Source organism: Lithobates pipiens, unplaced genomic scaffold, assembly GCF_037356315.1.
Source record: "Lithobates pipiens isolate NorthernLeopardFrog02 unplaced genomic scaffold, aLitPip1_a1.2 Scaffold_8, whole genome shotgun sequence".
Taxonomy (NCBI): Eukaryota; Metazoa; Chordata; class Amphibia; order Anura; family Ranidae; genus Lithobates; species Lithobates pipiens.
The window spans coordinates 2520551-2541820 of NW_027507903.1; the positions used below are offsets into that span (position 1 = coordinate 2520551).

The window sequence follows — 21270 nt, forward strand, 5'->3', positions numbered from 1 at the left end:
CTTTTGCGCAAACCAATCAATAATCGCTTATTGCGATTTTTTTACCAAAAATATGTAGAAGAATACGTATCGGCCTAAATTGAGGCAAAAAAATGTTTTTTATATATTTTTGGGGGATATTTATTATAACAAAAAGTAAAAAATAATGCATTTTTTTTCAAAATTGTCGCTCTATTTTTGTTTATAGCGCAAAAAATAAAAGCCGCAGAGGTGATCAAATACCACCAAAAGAAAGCTCTATTTGTGGGGAAAAAAGGACGTCAATTTTGTTTGGGAGCCACGTCGCACGACCGCGCAATTGTCAGTTAAAGCGACGCAGTGCCAAATCGCAAAAAGTGGTCTGGTCTTTGACCAGCAAAATGGTCCGGTCTGCAAGTGGTTAAACTATACAAAAAAAGAAAAATCAATGCACAAGAAAAAAACGCATCAAAGTTACAAATTATTAATAAATAACAAAACAACAACCTGTGTAACTATGTAACCACAGTGATCAGTCACTGTGAAGCCCGCCCCTGTGTTTTTCTCTCTATGTGAATGGAGAGGAAAGATACAATGTATCTTTCTCTTTCCTTGCAGAGGGGAAAAAAAAAAGTATGTGTAAAAATAAAGAAATAATAAAAAGTAAAGAAAACAAAACCTAGATCAAGGCTTGCCAGGATTAGTGTTTGGGTCAAAGTTCATAATATTTTGGGCAGGATCTTTTTTTTTTTTATATATATATATTGGCATCAGTGTGTTTTAAGTAGAAAAAAAAAAAAAAAAAAAAGCAAAATGCGCACTATTGTTTCTGGGCTGTACTACGGGTACAAACAACAACTAACACACACACATACGTGGTATCCCTGCGAACGTCAGGAGCGGGAGAATTTATTTTGAGTTGTTTTTTGGTGGTAAGTTATAGAAGTAACATGAAATATACAGGTACATTTAACGACTTAAGGCCCGGAAAGGATTTGCCCCCTTCATGACCAGGCCATTTTTTGCGATACGGCACTGCGTCGCTTTAACTGATAATTGCGCGGGCCATGCGACGTTGTACCCTAACAGGATTGGTGTCCTTTCCCCCCCCCCCCACAAATAGATTATTTTGCTGGTATTTTATCACCTCTGCGTTTTTTAGTTTTTGCGCTATAAACAAAAAAGAGCGTCAATTTTGAAAAAAAAATTAACTATTTTTTACTTTTTGATATAATAAATATTCAATCAAATGTAAAAAAACAAATTTCTTCCTCAGTTTAGGCCGATAAGTATTCTTCATATTTTTGGTAAAAAAAATGCAATAAGCGTATATTGATTGATTTGCGCAAAAGTTATAGCATCTACAAAATAGAGGATACCGACCGGACACTTTTTACACTTTTTTTGGGACTATTAACATTTATACAGTGATCAGAGCTATAAATAGCCACTGATTACTGTATAAATGTCACTGGCAGAGAAGGGGTTAACATGGGGGGGGCAATCAAGGGGTTAAGTATTCCCTAGGGAGGTGTTTCTAACTGGGGGGGAGGGGACTGACTGGGAGTACAGAGAGATTGCTGTTTCTGATCATTAGGAACAGCAGATCTCTCTCTCCTCCCCTGTCGGAACAGGGATCTGTTTGTTTACATTGACAGATCCCCCTCTTAAATAAAAAGACTTTAAATATTATTTGTTAAAGTGGTTCTAAAGCCTACATACATTTCTTTTGCAGACTGAATCTGAATGGGAGGGTCTGGTTCATTATTATCACCTGATGTACCCTGTGAAAAAAAAAGCTGCAGGGTCTGCATCCCTTTAGTAATTACTCCTTGGGGACTGTTTCACCAAACTGAAATTCCTATTGCAGAGGGTGCCTAAAATTTTACCTGTATCTTAGTGCATCCCCTGCAATAGGAATTTCAGTTTTGATGGTTTTTCTTTATGCATATTTATTAGATGAATGAATGAGAGATTTTGACTCTGGTGGTATAGACTGGAACATCGTCTTATGATTGTGCTTTGTGCAGGTTTTAGGGACTCCGGTGGATCCCTTTGACTCCCTCTCGGCTCTGGAAAGTGCAGAACAGCTGACATTATTGGACCATCTGATCTTCAAGCAGATTCCCTATGAGTAAGTCTCTTCCGATGTGGCCTGTGCTGACCTGCACAGTTTTGGATGTTGTAGGGTTGGGTTAGAACCCCAGTGAAGTTTTTATTGCTATATGCTCCCCTGATCAGTAGAGCTGCCCTTTCTCCTGGTGACCATTGTCACTGAGACAGAAAATTTATATTTTAGTGATCTATTTATAAAAAGAAAAAAAAATTGCAAAGCCATTCGCCCAATGAAGTTGCATGTACAGTACATTTGTTCTGTGCCCATTGGACAAAAACAAATGTTCTTTAGGCAATTTTTTAATGGACTGTGGTGGAATACCGCACTATGGCCTCTAGATGGTGCTGAGGAGCATAGGAAATACATAGGTCTTTTTTTTTTTTTTTTTTTAGATACAGTGTAACAATTATGGAGAACACTGTAGTGAATTAGAAAATAAATGTAACCTGTTTGTTTGGCTCTGAACCCAGCTGCTATAATCACCTAGGCGAGGATGGCATTTCACTCGCCTTCCGCTGCCTCGTGGGATACGGACGTCCTATATCCCAGGAGGCATTCTATGAATGGGGGAAGTAAACAGATTTTGTGCATGTGCAGACCGATATCTGGTAGTGTATTGTTCTATGAACAGAGGATGGTAATGACTCTTGGGATATATGATGTTGATATGATAGTAGGACTTACTATCCTCTGTTTGTAGACCATGGGTGTCAAACTCAATTTCATTGAGGGCTGCATCAGCAATAAGGTTGCCCTCAAAGGGCCAGTTGTATCTGGGGTGCGCTACATACAGAGTGCAGAGTTCAGGGGTGCGCTACGTACAGAGTACAGGGGTGCGCTACGTACAGGGTTCAGGGGTGCGCTACGTACAGGGTTCAGGGGTGCGCTACATACAGGTTTCAGGGGTGCGCTACGTGCAGGTTTCAGGGGTGCGCTACGTGCAGGTTTCAGGGGTGCGCTGCGTGCAGGTTTCAGGGGTGTGCTACGTGCAGGTTTCAGGGGGGCGCTACATGCAGGTTTCAGGGGGGCGCTACGTGCAGGTTTCAGGGGTGCGCTACGTGCAGGTTTCAGGGGTGCACTACGTGCAGGATCCAGGGGTGCGCTACGTACAGGGTTCAGGGGTGCGCTACGTACAGGGTTCAGGGGTGCGCTACATACAGGTTTCAGGGGTGCGCTACGTGCAGGTTTCAGGGGTGCGCTGCGTGCAGGTTTCAGGGGTGTGCTACGTGCAGGTTTCAGGGGTGTGCTACGTGCAGGTTTCAGGGGGGCGCTACATGCAGGTTTCAGGGGGGCGCTACGTGCAGGTTTCAGGGGTGCGCTACGTGCAGGGTCCAGGGGTGCGCTACTTACAGGGTTCAGGAGTGCGCCACGTACAGAGTGCAGGGTTCAGGAGTGCGCTACAAACCCAAGAGTTCCGCCACATTCCGGCTGCAAAACTGGGTGTGAGGGCCACATGACCAGGCTTGGTGGACCAGATTCAGGGTTTGACATATGAGCTGTGATCATCATTGGGGAAGGGAACTGGCTGAAGAAGCTAAAACATACAGTTGGTTACCCGTGATGCAAACAAGGTGGCGGTGGTGTGGTCCAGGAGCTGTACTGTTACACTGGGATTAGAGAGGAGGACCGCACTGGATCCACTGGGCGTGTTATTACTGCACAAGAGGACCACCTAAGGTAAGGGGTGGCAAGAAAATATTTGTGTGGGAGGGCGACATTTGTCTGAATACCTGAAAAGGGTGACTATAGCTCCATCTTTTTTATTTTTTTTCTACAGGGAGTTTTTTGGTCAGGGGTGGATGAAAACTGACAAAAATGAGAGAACTCCGTATATAATGAGCACAAGCAAACACTTCAACCATGTAAGTCATTGGTGGAGCAAAATCAACATCATAGTACGAGTTCAGTTCTTGATGGTAACGGGTTTGCTTTAAAGTTGGTTGTAAACTTTTCCATATACCCAGTGAAGTGACTGGACCCATGTGATGCACAGAAATGAAACAAATCCTCCTACATAAGTTGAAACTGTTTATCTGCAGTTTTCTCCTCCTATATAGCCATTCAAAGTCCAGAATTTTTTACAGTTTGTCTGAGCCTTCAGAAAGCAAGGGGGGCAGGGAGTTAAAGTTTGAGGCCGCGTACACACGCGGGGACTGTTCGCTCAACTTTGTCCGTCAAACAGTTTCAGCGAACAGTCCGCTCAAAATTAGCATGGACGGACTTGCCCACACACGACGAACGAACAGTTTGCTGAAACCGTGCGCGATGACGTGAACGGCACGTACGACGGGACGGAAAATACAACGTCCTATACACTGCATTATAACTTTCGGCGTGTAAATCCTTTCTGAGCATGCGCGGAACTTAGTTTGACGAACAAGCCTACACACGAGGGGACTGTTCGCTGAAACCAAGTTTCAGCGGACAGTTTTTCGGAAATTCCGAAAAACTTTGTTCAGCAAACTGTTCGCTGAAACTGTCCGCTGAAAGCCCACACACGGGCGGACTGTCCGCCGAAACACTGTTCAGCGGACAAAGTTGGGCGAACAGTCCCCGCGTGTGTACGCGGCCTCACTCTGCACAAATCAGTGAGAGCTGAATACAGGGAAGGAACACACCCCTCTTCAGTCAGCACACAGGAACAGAGCTGAGGCTGTCAATCACAGGTTGTGTGCTGGAGCTCCTTCCACTGTCACCTTTTTTTTTTTTTTTCTTGATGTCAGGAAAATGTGTTAGAAGGGACTCATGGAGAGAGAAGAGGAAGGAGGCGGCAGACAGAAAAGACACTTGGTGCTCTGGATTGAGACAAGTACATACTATAGAGGGATGTGCTTTGTTCATATTTCATATCTGAGGTTTACAACCACTTTAAGGATCTTCCACAGGACTCGTTGGAGATGAGCTGCTACAATGGTAGTTCTCCTTGATTTTGGTGGGATGTATGTAGCCATTCTTGTCTTTTTTTTTCCTTTTTTTTTTTATGGAAATTTAATTTGAGTGTATCTAAAGAGTTAGTATATACTCAACCCTGGCTGTTACTCCCCTTTATTTACCAGCTGAATGGTCATAATATATCTTGTAAAGAATATGGTAATGTACCTAATTGTACAGTACAAGATACAAGCAAGCAAAATCCCGTAGACAGTTGTGATGTCATGATAGGCAGCGGGAATGTATAATCCAGTAGACAGTTCTGACGTCAGGACAGACAGTGGGCATGTGTAATTCAGTAGACAGTTCTGACGTCAGGACAGACAGTGGGCATGTTTAATTCAGTAGACAGTTCTGAGGTCAGGATAGGCAGCGGGAATGTATAATCCAGTAGACAGTTCTGACGTCAGGACAGACAGTGGGCATGTGTAATTCAGTAGACAGTTCTGAGGTCAGGACAGCCAGTGGGCATGTGTAATCCAGTAGACAGTTCTGAGGTCAGGATAGGCAATGGGCATGTGTAATCCAGTTCTGAGGTCAGGACAGGCAGGGGGCATGTGTAATCCAGTAGAAAGTTCTGATATCAGGACAGGCAGCAGTCATGTATAATCCAGTAGAGTAGACAGTTCTGAGATCAGGACAGGCACTAGTGGGCATGTGTAATCCAGTAGACAGTTCTGAGGTCAGGACAGGCAGTGGGTATGTGTAATCCAGTAGACAGTTCTGAGGTCAGGACAGGCAGCGGGCATGTGTAATCCAGTAGACAGTTCTGAGGTCAGGACAGACAGCGGGCATGTGTAATCCAGTTGACAGTTCTGAGGTCCGGACAGACAGCAGGCATGTGTATTCCAATAGACAGTTCTGAGGTCAGGAAAGGCAGGAGGCATGTGTAATTCGGTAGACAGTTCTGAAGTCAGGACAGGCAGGAGGCATGTGTAATTCAGTAGACAGTTCTGAGGTCAGGACAGACAGTGGGCATGTGTAATTCAGTAGACAGTTCTGAGGTCAGGACAGACAGTGGGCATGTGTAATCCAGTAGACAGTTCTGAGGTCAGGATAGGCAGGAGGCATGTGTAATTCAGTAGACAGTTCTGAGGTCAGGATAGACAGTGGGCATGTATAATCCAGTAGACAGTTCTGAGATCAGGACAGGCAGCGGGTATGTATTATCCAGTAGACAGTTCTGAGGTCAGGACAGACAGCTGGCATGTGTAATCCAGTAGACAGTTCTGAGGTCAGGACTGACAGCAGGCATGTGTAATTCAGTAGACAGTTCTGAGGTCAGGACAGACAGTGGACATGTGTAATCCAGTAGACAGTTCTGAGGTCAGGACAGACAGTGGGCATGTGTAATCCAGTAGACAGTTCTGAGGTCAGGATAGGCAGGAGGCATGTGTAATTCAGTAGACAGTTCTGAGGTCAGGATAGACAGTGGGCATGTATAATCCAGTAGACCGTTCTGAGATCGGGACAGGCAGCGGGTATGTATAATCCAGTAGACAGTTCTGAGGTCAGGACAGACAGCTGGCATGTGTAATCCAGTAGACAGTTCTGAGGTCAGGACAGACAGTGGACACGTGTAATCCAGTAGACAGTTCTGAGGTCAGGATAGGCAGGAGGGATGTGTAATTCAGTAGACAGTTCTGAGGTCAGGATAGACAGTGGGCATGTATAATCCAGTAGACAGTTCTGAGGTCATGACAGACAGCTGGCATGTGTAATCCAGTAGACAGTTCTGAGGTCAGGACAGGCAGGAGGCATGTGTAATTCAGTAGACAGTTCTGAGGTCAGGACATACAGTGGGCATGTGTAATCCAGTAGACAGTTCTGAGGTCAGGATAGGCAGTGGGCATGTGTAATCCAGTTCTGAGGTCAGGACAGGCAGTGGGCATGTGTAATCCAGTTCTGAGGTCAGGACAGGCAGGAGGCATATGTAATCCAGTAGACAGTTCTGAGGTCAGGACAGGCAGGAGGCATGTGTAATTCAGTAGACAGTTCTGAGGTCAGAACAGGCAGGGGGCATATGTAATCCAGTAGACAGTTCTGAGGTCAGGACAGGCAGGAGGCATGTGTAATTCAGTAGACAGTTCTGAGGTCAGGACAGACAGTGGGCATGTGTAATTCAGTAGACAGTTCTGAGGTCAGGACAGACAGTGGGCATGTGTAATCCAGTAGACAGTTCTGAGGTCAGGACAGGCAGCGGGCATGTGTAATCCGTAGATTGTTATGAAGTCAGGGCAAGTAGTGAGTAATCCAAAAGAGTGGTCCGCGTGCAAAGCTGAGGTCAGCAATGAGGCAGACAAGGCACGGCAGGTAGGGAGCTATGTATTAGGTGCTATCACAAGCCCAGAGCTTGTGATGTTCAAATTGAGCGCCACGGTGGTGCGACCAATGATTGGCAGAGGAGGAAGGGCAGCCTGACTCAACCGCTACCTAGCAACTAGTACATTTGCTTTGCGAAGATGCGCCATCAGCGGCCAATCAGAGCAGGAGACACGCCAAGTGGGGAGAGGAAAGCAGATTCTTGCCGCAAAGGAGCAGCAGCCGCAGCTCTCCTATCAAGCCGGTAAGTCAAAAATCCTAATTTTCAGAATGTTTTACCCGGGGCCTAAATAAAGACTTTATACAGCGTGCAATCACTTTATAAAAGCCGGTACTGTGCTGTGTATTGATATCTCAGTATTTCTGTGCATCAGATGAGTAACCTGATTGCCACGGAGATCCTGCGGAATGAAGATCCGGCGGTGCGTGCATGTACAATTGAGAAGTGGGTGGCAGTGGCTGATATTTGTCGCTGTCTACACAATTATAACGCCGTTCTGGAGATTACATCATCACTAAATCGCAGTGCAATATTTCGCCTCAAGAGGACCTGGATTAAAGTGTCCAAACAGGTATGAAGAACCTAAACACCGGAGAACATGTGATACATTATTTATCTTTATTTCCTCTTTGTATGCCGCGGTCAGTGTTACATCGTCACGCTCTGATTGCAGATTTTTTTTTTTTTCAAATGCAGTGCTATAGTACTGTTAGTATATCAGAGGGTCCATGAGAGAGTTTACATCCGTGTTTTACTAAACTTGAGATGGCCAGAGACTGCGGACGTGATACAAGAGATGGTCAGAGACTGCAGACCTGATGCAAGAGATGCTCATAGACTGCAGACCTGATACATGACATGGTCAGAGACTGCAGACCTGATACAAGAGATGGTCAGAGACTGCAGACCTGATACATGAGATGGTCAGAGACTGCAGACCTGGTACAAGAGATGGGCAGACTGCGGACATGATACAAGAGATGGGCAGAGACTGCAGACCTGATACAAGAGATGGGCAGAGACTGCGGACATGATACAAGAGATGGGCAGAGACTGCGGACATGATACAAGAGATGGGCAGAGACTGCGGACATGATACAAGAGATGGGCAGAGACTGCAGACCTGATACATGAGATGGTCAGAGACTGCAGACCTGATACATGAGATGGTCAGAGACTGCAGACCTGATACAAGAGATGGGCAGAGACTGTGGACATGATACAAGAGATGGGCAGAGACTGCGGACCTGATACAAGAGATGGGCAGAGACTGCAGACCTGATACATGAGATGGTCAGAGACTGCAGACCTGATACATGAGATGGTCAGAGATTGCAGACCTGATACAAGAGATGGTCAGAGACTGCAGACCTGATGCAAGAGATGGGCAGAGACTGCAGACATGATACAAGAGATAATCGGAGACTGCGGACATGATACAAGAGATGGTCGGAGACTGCGGACATGATACAAGAGATGGTCGGAGACTGCGGACCTGATACAAGAGATGGTCGGAGACTGCGGACCTGATACAAGAGATGGTCGGAGACTGCGGACCTGATACAAGAGATGGTCGGAGACTGCGGACCTGATACAAGAGATGGTCGGAGACTGCGGACCTGATACAAGAGATGGTCAGAGACTGCAGACATGATACAAGAGATGGTCAGAGACTGCAGACATGATGCAAGAGATGGGCAGAGACTGCACACATAATACAAGAGTTGGGAAGAGACTGCAGACAGTCTCTGGCCATCTCTTGTATTATGTCTGCAGTCTCTGACCATTTCTTATATATCAGAGACTGCAGACCTGATACAAGAGATGGGCAGAGACTGCAGAAATGATACAAGAGATGGACAGAGACTGCAGACATGATACAAGAGATGGGCAGAGACTCTTCTTTAGGAGTTGTTGGAGACTGGGGGTATGCTTCAAGAGACAGTCTTAGACTAGGGACATATTACATGGGACTGTTAGAACTCACTACTATAACAGTGCGATGAATAAACACAGATTAGTGTCTGCAGGGGACTTGAGGACTGGGCACCAGGACTCTACATGGTCATTTTAAGGAGAGTCCAATTCAGTCAAGAATGTGACAGCCTTCTGCATAGGGCTCATGCTTGCTATGAATCTGGAGGCTTCCAGCATCATAGCAACCAATGACTCCCTATCTGGCCCCTTTCACCTGCCAGCCAGGAGATTTCCCGGCTGACCGCTAAAAGTAAACAATAGGCCAGGGATGCTGGCAAACATCATCAGTCAAATATGGCAGTGATCATACTTGGGCATCCATGGCAGTTTCCTGCACAAGACTTGTGGTTGCTGAGACACTAGTAGTTGCTGGCTTCTTAGTAACAGATGACTCATCCCAGCGCCATTCAGCTGCCGGCCGGGAGATTCCTTGGTCCACTGCTGAATGTAAACAAAGAGGCATGGGGATACTTGCTAAAGTAATTACCCAGATATGGGCTATATTTTGGTAATGACAGAAATCTTCCTGCCGGCAGCTGAAATGGGCGGGGATTGGTCACTAGTTGCTATGACGTTATTGGCTACACAGCCGATGGTATCTTAGCAGCCAGTGATGCTGTGCTACTGGAACTTAAAGGAGAAGTTTGGGATACTTGAGAAAACAAATACACATTGGCTTCCCAGCTGCAGCATCTGTCACACACTGGTTCTAAGACCGAGAACTGAGCAATCACATGACTCCTGATCGTTCAGTTCTTGGTAGGTCAGCTCTGAGCAGAGAGCGGTAACTTTCAGACGCCGCTTTCTGCTCTGCTCCTTCTGCACTCATTGGAGTTCCAGGATGGAGAGAAGGCGAGCGTAGTTGGCTTCAGCTGTCAGCTGCACGCTGAGAACCGGACTCGGCTGTAAATCCGGCAGCTGGGTGTATCCGGGACAATATTGTCAGGCTCCTTCCAGAGCGTGGAGCGGTCCTGTGACATTTTGACAGCAGCAAACCAAGCTATGTGTGTGAGCCACTCAGGCTGTATGGGAATCAAGTCCTGTGCCCACCGCTGTGAGTGCTTGCCGGGAAGGGAGCTCATCTATTCTCCAGGCAATGGTAGAGAGTGATAGGTGTCCCGGGAGTCACACATCAAGTCAAAGCCTACTGTGTTATAGTGAATGGCAATCTTAGCCTGGACCCCCGCCAGGCCACACCTCCAACGCATTTCACACCGTCCACCGGAGCTTTCTCATGAGGAGGGGGTCCAGGCTGAGACTGCCTTTCACTATTGCACAGCAGGCTTTGACTTGATGTGCGGCTCCCGGGACACCTATCACTCTCAACCATCAGCTGACATCAGACTTTAGCCCGCTGTCAGCTGATTCTGGGTCACGAGAGCAAAATGAAGTGCGCTCCTGTGACCCACAAGAGAATTCTTGGCCAAGAAAATGCTTTGGCCATACTTCTCCTTAAACGTGCACTGATATGTGATGTCCCAATAGCACAGCATCAGTGGTTGCTAAGATGCCATCGACCGTGCAGCCAACAACGTCCTAGCAACCAATGACTGACCCCAGCGGTCCAACCATTGACGCCTCCCTGTGCTTCACTTCTCTATGTTGACAGCTTACACTTTTTTAATATTTTCCCTATTTAGCTTTTTAATGACGCTTTACTTCTTCTCAGACAAAGGCCTTAATTGACCGGCTACAGAAGTTGGTGTCTTCAGAGGGGAGATTTAAAAACCTGAGAGAGGCCTTGAAGAAGTAAGTTTTCAGCATCAATGGCAATACATTGTGTGATTGTATGCAAATGTGTGTCTCTATTGACTGATCAATTTTTATTTTTATTTTTTTTAACTTAGAGCTATTTTATTGAAGAATTTCAAAGTATACGTAAAGTATAGTTGTAGAGCTGCATCATTGTGTTACATACTAAAGTGAACAATGATAACATGTAGTCCAATATACAGTATCGGATAAGAGTTCCATAGATCTATGTGTAGCCAATTGTAAGTCCGTTCCAGATGGGGAGGAGGTAATGGTACTAGGAGAGGAAAATAGAAGGCGGGATTGGGATTTTTAAGGTGCGGATTCATTTGAAAAATAGTAACAACTATAATATGTAAGAATTTTTTTATTTTAGAAAAAAAAAATTGTTAAAACACAACAATTGGCAAGTACAGATCAACAAGATTCTAAGGATACAGCATTATAAGATGGAGTTCCCAACATGTTTCACCCATACATCGGGGCTTCTTCAGGGGATGCTGTCCAACTAGAGGTACAAGCCTTCTTGGTCTCTTGAAATATTGGTTAAATCACTAAGAGGTCACAGGTGTCAATCTGCATCCAGAGAACCATAAGAAAAAGAGAAATGGAAGGCGCGCACACGCACTAGTGCATTACCAAAGATAATTTAATAATAAAAATGTTTTTATATGAAAGTGGGTACTCACAAAATGCAACTGACAAAAGGCCATAAAAACAATGCATGGACATGCACAGAACACGGGGTACAGCTAACTCGTTTTGGGGGCGCACCCCCTTCCTCAAAGCTAGGCAGGTCTGCTGGAACCCAGGGACACACATATGCTGTTGCTAAATGCCAGTCTTATTGATAAGTACTGGCGGTTTTAGACAGCATTCGCCCCTTGGTATTGAGTCCACTGCAGAACTTTGTTTTTTCGGTCCTTGAATACCCTCTATGGTCACCTTTAGCATATGGTTCTCTGGACGCAGATTGACACATGTGACCCCTTAGTGATTTAACCAATATTTCAAAAGACCAAGAAGGCTTGTACTGCTAAATGGACAGCATCCCCTGAAGAAGCCTGATATATGGGTGAAACATGTTGGGAACTCCATCTTATAATGCTGTATCCATAGAATCTTGTTGATCTGTACTTGCCAATTGTTGTTTTTTAACAATTTGTTTTTTATTTTATTTTTCTAAAATAAAAAATGTCATATATTATATTTGTTACTATTTTTAAAATTAACCTGCAAGTTAAAAATCCCAATCCCTCCTTCTATATTTAACTAATTAAGGGATGTGGTGCTATTATCAAATTGATTTGTCAGTCAACAAAAAACTTTCCTTTCACTAGGAGGTGAAAGTGGGTCGCGTTGGTACAGGTGAGGATAATATATAAGACGAGCGTAGGAATGTGGAGTGGGAAGAGTAATCCATGTTAATAAAATGGTATGGAGTTAGTAGAATAAGGAGGTAATATCCAGATGATTGTACTTGAGCCAGGGAGCCCAGTCCTTTTGGAATTTAGGTAGGTTTAGGCTTGCCTTGGCAAACATGAGCTCCCAATTGTAGGTGTTGATGGAGAGTGTGACAGACCTAGCCGGGACACAGGCTTTTTGAGAGGACTGAATGCGAGCCTCTTGCCGACTGATTATGGGCCCTGGTTTATAAGGGGCACAGGGTGAATGAGAACCCCAATATAATCTGTGCTAGTCAGATTCAATGCTGTATATATGTATATCTAATGTGTGTTGCCTCATGCAACCTGTCTGTTGACTTGTCTAATGTAAATGAGTCGAGTCTAGTCTGGCTTGTAATAGTATTCCACACATTGTTGTTTGGGCTAATTAACCCTGTGTTGATGTTTATGGTAATGTTTATTGAATTGTTAGTGAGCTAGGAGCCGAAAAGTCTTATCACTCAGTCAACTAGTGTTGATTTAGATAATTAGCTCATGCTAATTAAGTTAGGTTTTAGTCTTCTACTGTATTATAAATACTTGGCATTTTGGTTCTAATAAATCAGTCCATGTTGAGCAGCTAAGCAAGTGTCGTCTTGTTTTGTGCTTGTGAGCGGTTGGAATATCTGATATCTATATTCAGACTTAGGAAGCGGTATACTGACGGAAGCACTCAATCGGAGTGTGGGATCGGTTCCGTCACAGAGAGTTTGAAAAATTAGTTGAGAGGTTAAAGATTCGCTGTTCCAGTTTCTTGATATCAAAAGTCTCGCTGTGATTAGGATATGGGTGAGAGTGACATGGTATTGAATGTCCCGAACCTCCAACCTCAGGCCTAGGAGAGCCAGTTCGGGTGTGATATTTGTGGAGTTGCCAGTAAGGTTGGTGAAGAGGGTTTGGACATTTTGCCATAAAGGGGAGAGTTTGGGGCAGGACCACCAGACATGGATATTCGATCCGACCTTGTCGCATTTCCTCCAGCAAGCAGCTGATTGGGAGGGTGAAAAATGGGCTAGTGTAGCCGGTGTTTGGTACCATTGGTGGAGCAGTTTTTGTGCCGAGTGTGATAGAAACTTTCAAGGTGAGGTGCCATGCTTGGTACCATGTTGTTAAGTTTGCCGAGAAGGTTAGCGTTTGTTCCCACTTTTCCATAACTGGTAATTGCTTATGGTTATGTGTGTTGCTAATCACTTTGTAGAAGAATGAGGATCCCTTAATAGGGGAAACAGGGTGTTCATAGGCTTTGATGATGTCAGTGGTGAGAACACTTTGATCGCTTCTAGGAGCAGCCGGCCGTAGCGGCCGGATCGTTTTTTGGGCAAACTGGGGGAAACGGTAAGCCCGAGAAACACCGCTCAGAATGGTTTCATGAGAAAGCCAAGCCGCCGGCTGCAAAAAACAATACCGGGGTTAGGGCTGATATCTTCAGCCATAATCCCCGAAAATCACTTGCAAACCCCAATGTATTGTAGTCGGCAAGTGGTTAAGGGTGGTATCTGCCTATTTCAGATACTCATCCAGCAGATCCAGAATTGTCCCGCTGAGGTCCTCTTTATAGCCCAGCCACAGCTCTGTCCTGCGCCATCATGTTCTTGCCGACGTCATGGAGGGGCCTTGCCGGCTCTTCCTGGTGACGCGCCAACAGGCCTGCAACCTCTTCCTTTCCTGAATGGAAGGCTATTACTCTTGGGATATGTGACGTGGATATCCCAGGAGGCACAGCGGGCAGTGTGCACGTCAATCGCCTAAGGCAAATGACGTGCATGGTAAGGCGGGGATGGACATTTTTGCTTTAAAAAAAAATAAAGATACAAAAAAATGTTTTAATTGGCGCGATAAGTATAGAGGATGGAAGTAGTGGAAGAGTGTAAAGGTTTCCCTTTAAGAGGCTGAGGGAATAAGGGTACTGGCTCCCACACACAGGGCCCCAGTGATTATGAATGGGGGGTTCTCCAGGTGAAGGGGGGGGGGGGGTGGAGGAATTGATCTTAGTTCACAATAGGTCATCTCGTGATCACACCTTTGTAGGATTACAGAAGTTTAGAGTCCATGGTTGTTGAAGAGTTATCAGTCCAAGAGGGCATCAAATCTGTGAGAACAATCCCTCTTTGCATAGGGTACAGTATCTATGTGTAGCGGTAGGTTAGAGTTCACCATTTTCTTCCAGCAAAAGAGATGGCGGGGCTGTTTTTCTTCAGCACATGGCTTTCTATTAGACATGTGCACTGTCGAAAAATTTGTTAGTCTTAGTTTCATTCGGAAAAAAAAAATCGGAAATAAAAATAAAATAAAAAAAATCGGAAATTCACAAATTCGAAACAAATCGGAAATGTAAAAAAAAAAACGAAAGAAAATCGGAAATTCAAAAAAAATCAGAAATTCACAAATTCAAAAAAAAATAATCGGAAATTCTAAGAAAATCGGAATTTCGAAAACGCGAAAATTTCAAAATCTGAAATGACTATTAAATTATAGGTATTGGAATTTCCTTTCAAATTTTGCTGTAAGTGAACTTAACGGATACGAATTTATCCAAAGTTACGGATTATCCGAAATAACGAATGGCGCATCTAAACAAATGGAACGGAACAAATTAATAATAAATAATAATAATAATAAAACTTTTTTTTTTATTATTGTAATTTATTATTAATTTGTTACATTCCATTTGTTTAGATACGGCATTCGTTATTTCAGATAATTCGAAACTTTGGATAAATTCATATTCGTTACGTTCACTAACTAACAAATTTGAAAGGAAATCCCAATACCTATAATTTAATAGCTAGTGATAGTTAAGTTATTATAAGTTAGTTATTACATATTTTTGAGTTTTTCGGGTTTTCAAATTTCCGTTTTTTGTTTTTTTTGGATTTCCGAACTTCCGATTTATTTTTTATTTTTTTCAAATTTATGAATTTTCGAATATTCCAATTTACGAAAATTTGGAAAAGTTCGTTAAACGGGGTTTTTGTTAATTCGGTTATTTCCAAATGAATGAATTTGTAACAAAATGAAAATGTCCACTTTCCATGCATAGAAGAGCAGTCGACCAAGCAATGTCCTTTCAGCAGTAGTAGAGACCAGGTGTTCTACCACACTTAGGAGATACACCTTTGTGGAAACACTGAGGTGGACCGTTCTTACAGACATGACATATTCCACCACATCCTGTCAGACAGCCGAAATTTTGGGACTAGTTTAAAAATTGATGGATGAGGTCTTCCTCTATCTGGCAACACCGTTAATTGTTTTTTTTTTTTTTTTTTTTTTAATATGTCTGCCATGGTCTCCTCCTTGTTCCCACTTCCTAACTTTTTGTGTTCTTTTATGTCTCCAGCTGTGACCCTCCCTGTGTTCCTTATCTGGGCATGTACCTGACCGACCTGGCATGCATAGAAGAAGGTACCCCCAACTACACAGAGGATGGACTGGTCAACTTTTCAAAGATGAGAATGGTGAGATCTACAAATACCTAAAAAAGAGGCAATGGTAGTTTTTTTTTTCGTTTTAATGAAAACCTGATGCAAAATATTTTCTGCTGGCACCACCACTTCCTGATGGGTCTACACCCTACCTCTACACAAGCCATGGGCCTCCTTATGGGTCCAAACAGAAATTATTACATTCCAGATTTTTACATGTCAGAATGGCCTGGAATTTGGGGATTTATCTGACAACTAGGCACCTTAACCCCTTCATGAGGTCAAAACAAACCCTTACACCCAAACCCAATTTTTGCATGTATTAATGAAGTGGTTCTAAGGCTAGGTTCACACTATTGCGATGCGGGAACGCCGCGAATCCGCGGCGTTTTCCCGCATCGCTCACCTCCCGCCGGCAGTTCACACTGCCCTATGCGGACGGCTGGGGGTGTCAATGTTATGTTAATGACACCCCCAGATCCGTCGGCATATCGCAGTGCGATCTGCCGACTCGCACAGGAATCGGATCGCATGGTGTGAACACCCATGCGATCCGATTCCGTTGCGGACCCAAAAAAGGGTCCTGTGCGAGTTTGCTGCGGGACAGCTGCGAGTTCAGCCATACTATCTGTATGGCTGAACTCGCAGTGCTACGGAGATCGGATGTGATTTGCTGTGCGAATCACATCCGGTTCTCCCCCCGCAGCGGTGTGAACCCAGCCTAAAGGCTGAAGATGAAAAAAAACTTCAGTGTGCTGTTCCCCCCCCCCCCCCACCCCAATACTTAAAGCGGAGGTCCACCCTAAAGTGGACCTTCCGCTCATCAGAACCCTCCCCCCCTCCGGCGCCACAATTGGCACCTTTCAGGGGGAGGGGGGTGCAGATACCTGTACAGTACAGGTATCTGCACCCACTTCCGGGATAGCTCTCTGCGGAAAGGGGCGTAGATTACGCCCCTTTCCGCAAGTGCCCGCTACCTGCTGGGAAACACACAGATCCCAGAGGCAGCGGGGACCGCCCTTATTGCGCAGAGCGACTCGCGCATGCGCAGTAGGGAACCGGGAAATGAAGCCGAAAGGCTCCATTTCCTGGTTCCCATACCCAAGATGGCGGCGGCAGGACCCGAGAGACAATCTAGAGATCGGCTTCGGGTGCCGACATCGCGGGCACGCTGGACAGGTAAGTGTCACTATTTTAAAAGTCAGCAGCTGCAGTATTTAAAAAAAAAAAAAAAAAACGCGGAGTCCCGGTGGACTCCCGCTTTAAGCCCGAGCCCAATCCAGTGATGTGCACAAGACCCGAGGCTCTCCCGTGTCTCTCCCTCCTGACTGCCTAAATGGCTTCGGCTGCTGTCAATCACAGCCAGTGAGGCGGGAACTAGGGGGGGGCAGGGCTGAGCTATGCTCTTTGTTTTATGGACACAGAGAGCAGGCTCGAGAGCAAGCACGCACAAGTTCCCCCACGGTAAGCAGTTTGCTATGGGGGCACTCAGCAAGGGGAAGGGGCCCAGAGCGCCAGCGGGGGATTGGAATAGAGGAGGATCGGGGCTCCTCTGTGCAAAACCATTACACAGAGCAGATAAGTATGATATGTTGTTTAAATAAAATGTTTTCCTTTACAATCACTTTAACCACTTAAAGCGGGAGTCCACCGGGACTCCGCGTTTTTTTTTATTTTTTTAAAAGCCAGCAGCTACAAATACTGCAGCTGCTGACTTTTAAATAGTGACACTTACCTGTCCAGCGCGCCCGCGATGTCGGCACCCGAAGCCGATCGCTCACTCGGCTGCCGGGTCCCGCCGCCATCTTGGGTATGGGAATCAGGAAATGGAGCCTTTCGGCTTCATTTCCCGGTTCCCTACTGCGCATGCGCGAGCCGCGCGGCGCAATCCGGACGGTCCCCGCTGCCTCTGGGAGCTGTGTGTTTCCCAGCAGGCAGCGGGGCACTTGCTGAAGGGGGCGGGCGCTTGCGGAACGGGGGCGTAACGTACGCCCCGTTCCGCAGAGAGCTAGCCCGGAAGTGGGTGCAGTTACCTGGATTATCCAGGTAACTGCACCCCCCTCCCCCCTGAAAGGTGCCGATTGTGGCGCCGGAGGGGGGGGGGATTCCGATGAGCGGAGGTCCATTTTAGGGTGGACCTCCGCTTTAAGGACCAGCCTCGTTTTGGAATTTAGGTGTTTACATGTTTAAAACAGGTTTTTTTGTTAGTAAATTACTTAGAACCCCCAAACATTTTATATTGTTTTTTTCTAGAGAATAAAATGGTGGTCATTGCAATACTTATTTTCACACCGTATTTACACAGCGGTCTTAAAAGCGCACTTTTTTTTTTTTAATGCACTTTTTTAAATAAAGAAAATAAGAAAGCAGTAAATTTTTTTTTCAATTTTAAATTGATACCCAACATGTCACGCTTTAAAATTGCGCCCGCTCGTGGAATGGCGTCAAAATTTTACCCTCAAATATCTCCATAGGCGACGTTTAAAAAATTCTACTGGTTGCATGTTTTGGATTACAGATGAGGGCTAGAATTATTGCTCTCGCTCTACCGATCGCGGCGATACCTCACATGTGTGGTTTGACCACCATTTGCGGGCGCTACTCACGTATGTGTTCGCTTCTGCACGCAAGCTCCTCGTTTTTTTTTTTTTCTTATTTATTTTACTTTATTTTATTTATTTTTCCACAAATAACTAAAAATTGGGTCACTTTTATTCCCATTACAAGGAATGTAAACATCACTTGTAATAGAAAAAAGCATGACAGGTCCTCTTAAATATGAGATCTTGGGGTCAAAAAGTCCTCAAATCTCATATTTGGACTAAAATGCAAAAAAAAAAAAAAAAAATTGTCATTTGAAAAAAATGACAACAGAAAAATGTTCCTTTAAGAGGTATGGGCGGAAGTGATGTTTTGACGTCGCTTCTGCCCTCCTATGGTATAGAGACGAGTGGGGGCCATCTTAACTCGATTTCCATACCCGGGACATGAAAGGACCCGGTCGCCTCCGCCGCTACCGACGGCTCCAGTAAGCGGCGGAGGGTGCGGGAGTGCGACGGGAGGGGGGTGGCACCTCTCCCGCCCCCGATAACGGTGATCTCGTGGTGAATCTGCCACAGAGACCACCATTATCGTCAAGAAGACCGGCTCCTGAAAAGATGGATATCTCGGTTGTGGCAGCAGCTGCTGCCATTACCAAGATATCCCTCTTCAAAGTGCCGCCGTATATGTACAGGAGCCGGTCGGTACGTGGTTAACTATTAGTTTAACTGTACATCTGTCAGAAACCATGAAATCAGGCTGAGACAGAAGTACAGTTAAATCACACTTGTTTAATAATAAAAGTAAAAAGAACAAACGTAATCAAAACATAGCCAAGGTTCAGTAACCGGAACGGATTGTCAGCCAAGCCAGAAGTCAGGGATCAATGTAGTGGAACAGTAAGCAGGATCTGGAGCCAGAAGGGATGTCAGCAAAGCCAGTCTTTACACAGGAACACAGGAGATAGTCTCTGTGATGTTGACCAGGGCGAAGGCAGAGATCCTCTGGGCTGGACGGCTTAAGTAGGTAGGACTGACGAGCAGGATATCATCATCAGCTGAGTAACTGGAAAGATAGGAGCTGGCAATTAGCCGACAGCTGAGCGGCCAGCTGAGAGAAGGAAGGGCTGAGCCCAGCCCTGACAACATCTTATTGTAACTATTTGTATCCAGATGGTTTATACCACTTTTTTTTTTTTTTTTTTTTTTTATTTGGATGTAAATGTTAATGGATATCTCCTGATTTTGTTTTATAATCGAAGGAAAACTAGCAAAAATATGGAAAAAAATATTGGCTTTTCAAATTTAGCTGTGTGCTTTTATGCCATTACCCACCACCAAAAAAAAAACCAGCAAAATAAATTCTCCTACTTCTGACGATCGCTGCGATACTACATGGGTGCTGTTTGTTCTTTCTACCTGTAGTAGAGCCAAGAAGTAATAATACACATTTTTGGGGGTTTTAACACTTTGACACTGACTGACACTAAGGCTGGCCATACATGCGTCAAATTTCGAAAGAATTTTCTTTCGAAAATCTTATCTAAGAATTTTTTTGTTTGTATTTCTAATCAATAATGGTAGAATCGCGCGAGAAATGTAATCGAAAAAGAAATGCACATTTACAAATTTCCATGACCCTCTTTCTCAAGAGAAGTCATGTAACGCATATATATGATCAATCCAGAGCCGCCACTTTATTTCCCCAACTTTCTTTTATCACCTGGAATTCCACCACTGAACAAACCAACCCAAGATTCCAAACAGGGGTAATCGTATAAAAAAAAAAAAGAATAAAAGAAGAAAAGTGCCCCTTCATAGTGCAATACAAACAAATTACTTATTTTTTAAATAGGTTAATACACTCACAATGGTTTAAAAAACATGCAGTTGTAAAAAGATATCCCCATGCTGGCAAGGACCCCTGGTTCCAGAAACGCTGTGATGTCTGCACGAGGCTCCGCCCAACACGTTTCCTCAATAATGGCTGTCTTCGTAGACGCCCATGGAAGACGTTCTTTGATTACGCCTGACACATTCATCATCAAAGAACAATGTGTATATGGTTCGAAGGTATATGGTTAGATAAATGGTGGGTCCTGTCTGCCCTAAAACATGTAGCCATACCCCCTCCACTTCCCGGAAAAAAAAAGAAGATTCCCGGCCACGAAAATTATTTTCTGTAGCAACACGAGGTGAAATGGAAGGTTTGGTTGGCTGAATTTCTAAATCAATGGTGGCACCATCGGATCACAAAACGCACACATTTTTGGATTTTCAAAAGAAAATTCTTTCGAAAATTCAACCCATGTAAGGCCAGCCTAATACTGACACTCACTAAACTAGTGCAGTTATCCTTTCTTTCTTTTAGATTTTATTTTTTCATAGAGTTCTCTAGATACAATGTATCTTTTTCTCTTCACATAGGATATAACCCTTTCATGACTAAGCCTATTTTTGGAATTTGGTGTTTACAAGTTAAAATCCATATTTTTTGCTAGAAAATTACTTGGAACCCCCAAACATTATATATATTTTTTTAGCAGAGACTCTAGAGAATAAAACGGCGATTGTTGCAATATTTTATGTCACACGGTATTTGCGCAGCTGTGTTTTAAACGCAACTTTTTGGGAAAAGGGACACTTTCATGAATTTTAAAAAAACGAAACAGTAAAATTAGCCCAATTTTTTTGCATAATGTGAAAGATAATGTTACGTCGAGTAAATAGATACCAAACATGTCACACTTTATAATTGCACACACTTGTGGATTGACGACAAAGTACGGTACCTAAAAACCTC

The 21270-nt window shown here is 44.4% G+C and overlaps 1 protein-coding gene across 1 annotated transcript in view; it reads left to right on the plus strand.

Annotated features, from left to right (window-relative positions):
• Positions 1–21270, plus strand: part of RASGRF1 (Ras protein specific guanine nucleotide releasing factor 1) — a 167675-nt gene that overhangs the window by 139237 nt on the left and 7168 nt on the right. Inside the window, 5 exon segments of the mRNA XM_077472711.1 lie at positions 1989–2092; positions 3852–3936; positions 7702–7899; positions 10975–11054; positions 15843–15960. Of these exon segments, the coding sequence (XP_077328837.1) occupies positions 1989–2092; positions 3852–3936; positions 7702–7899; positions 10975–11054; positions 15843–15960 (585 nt within the window).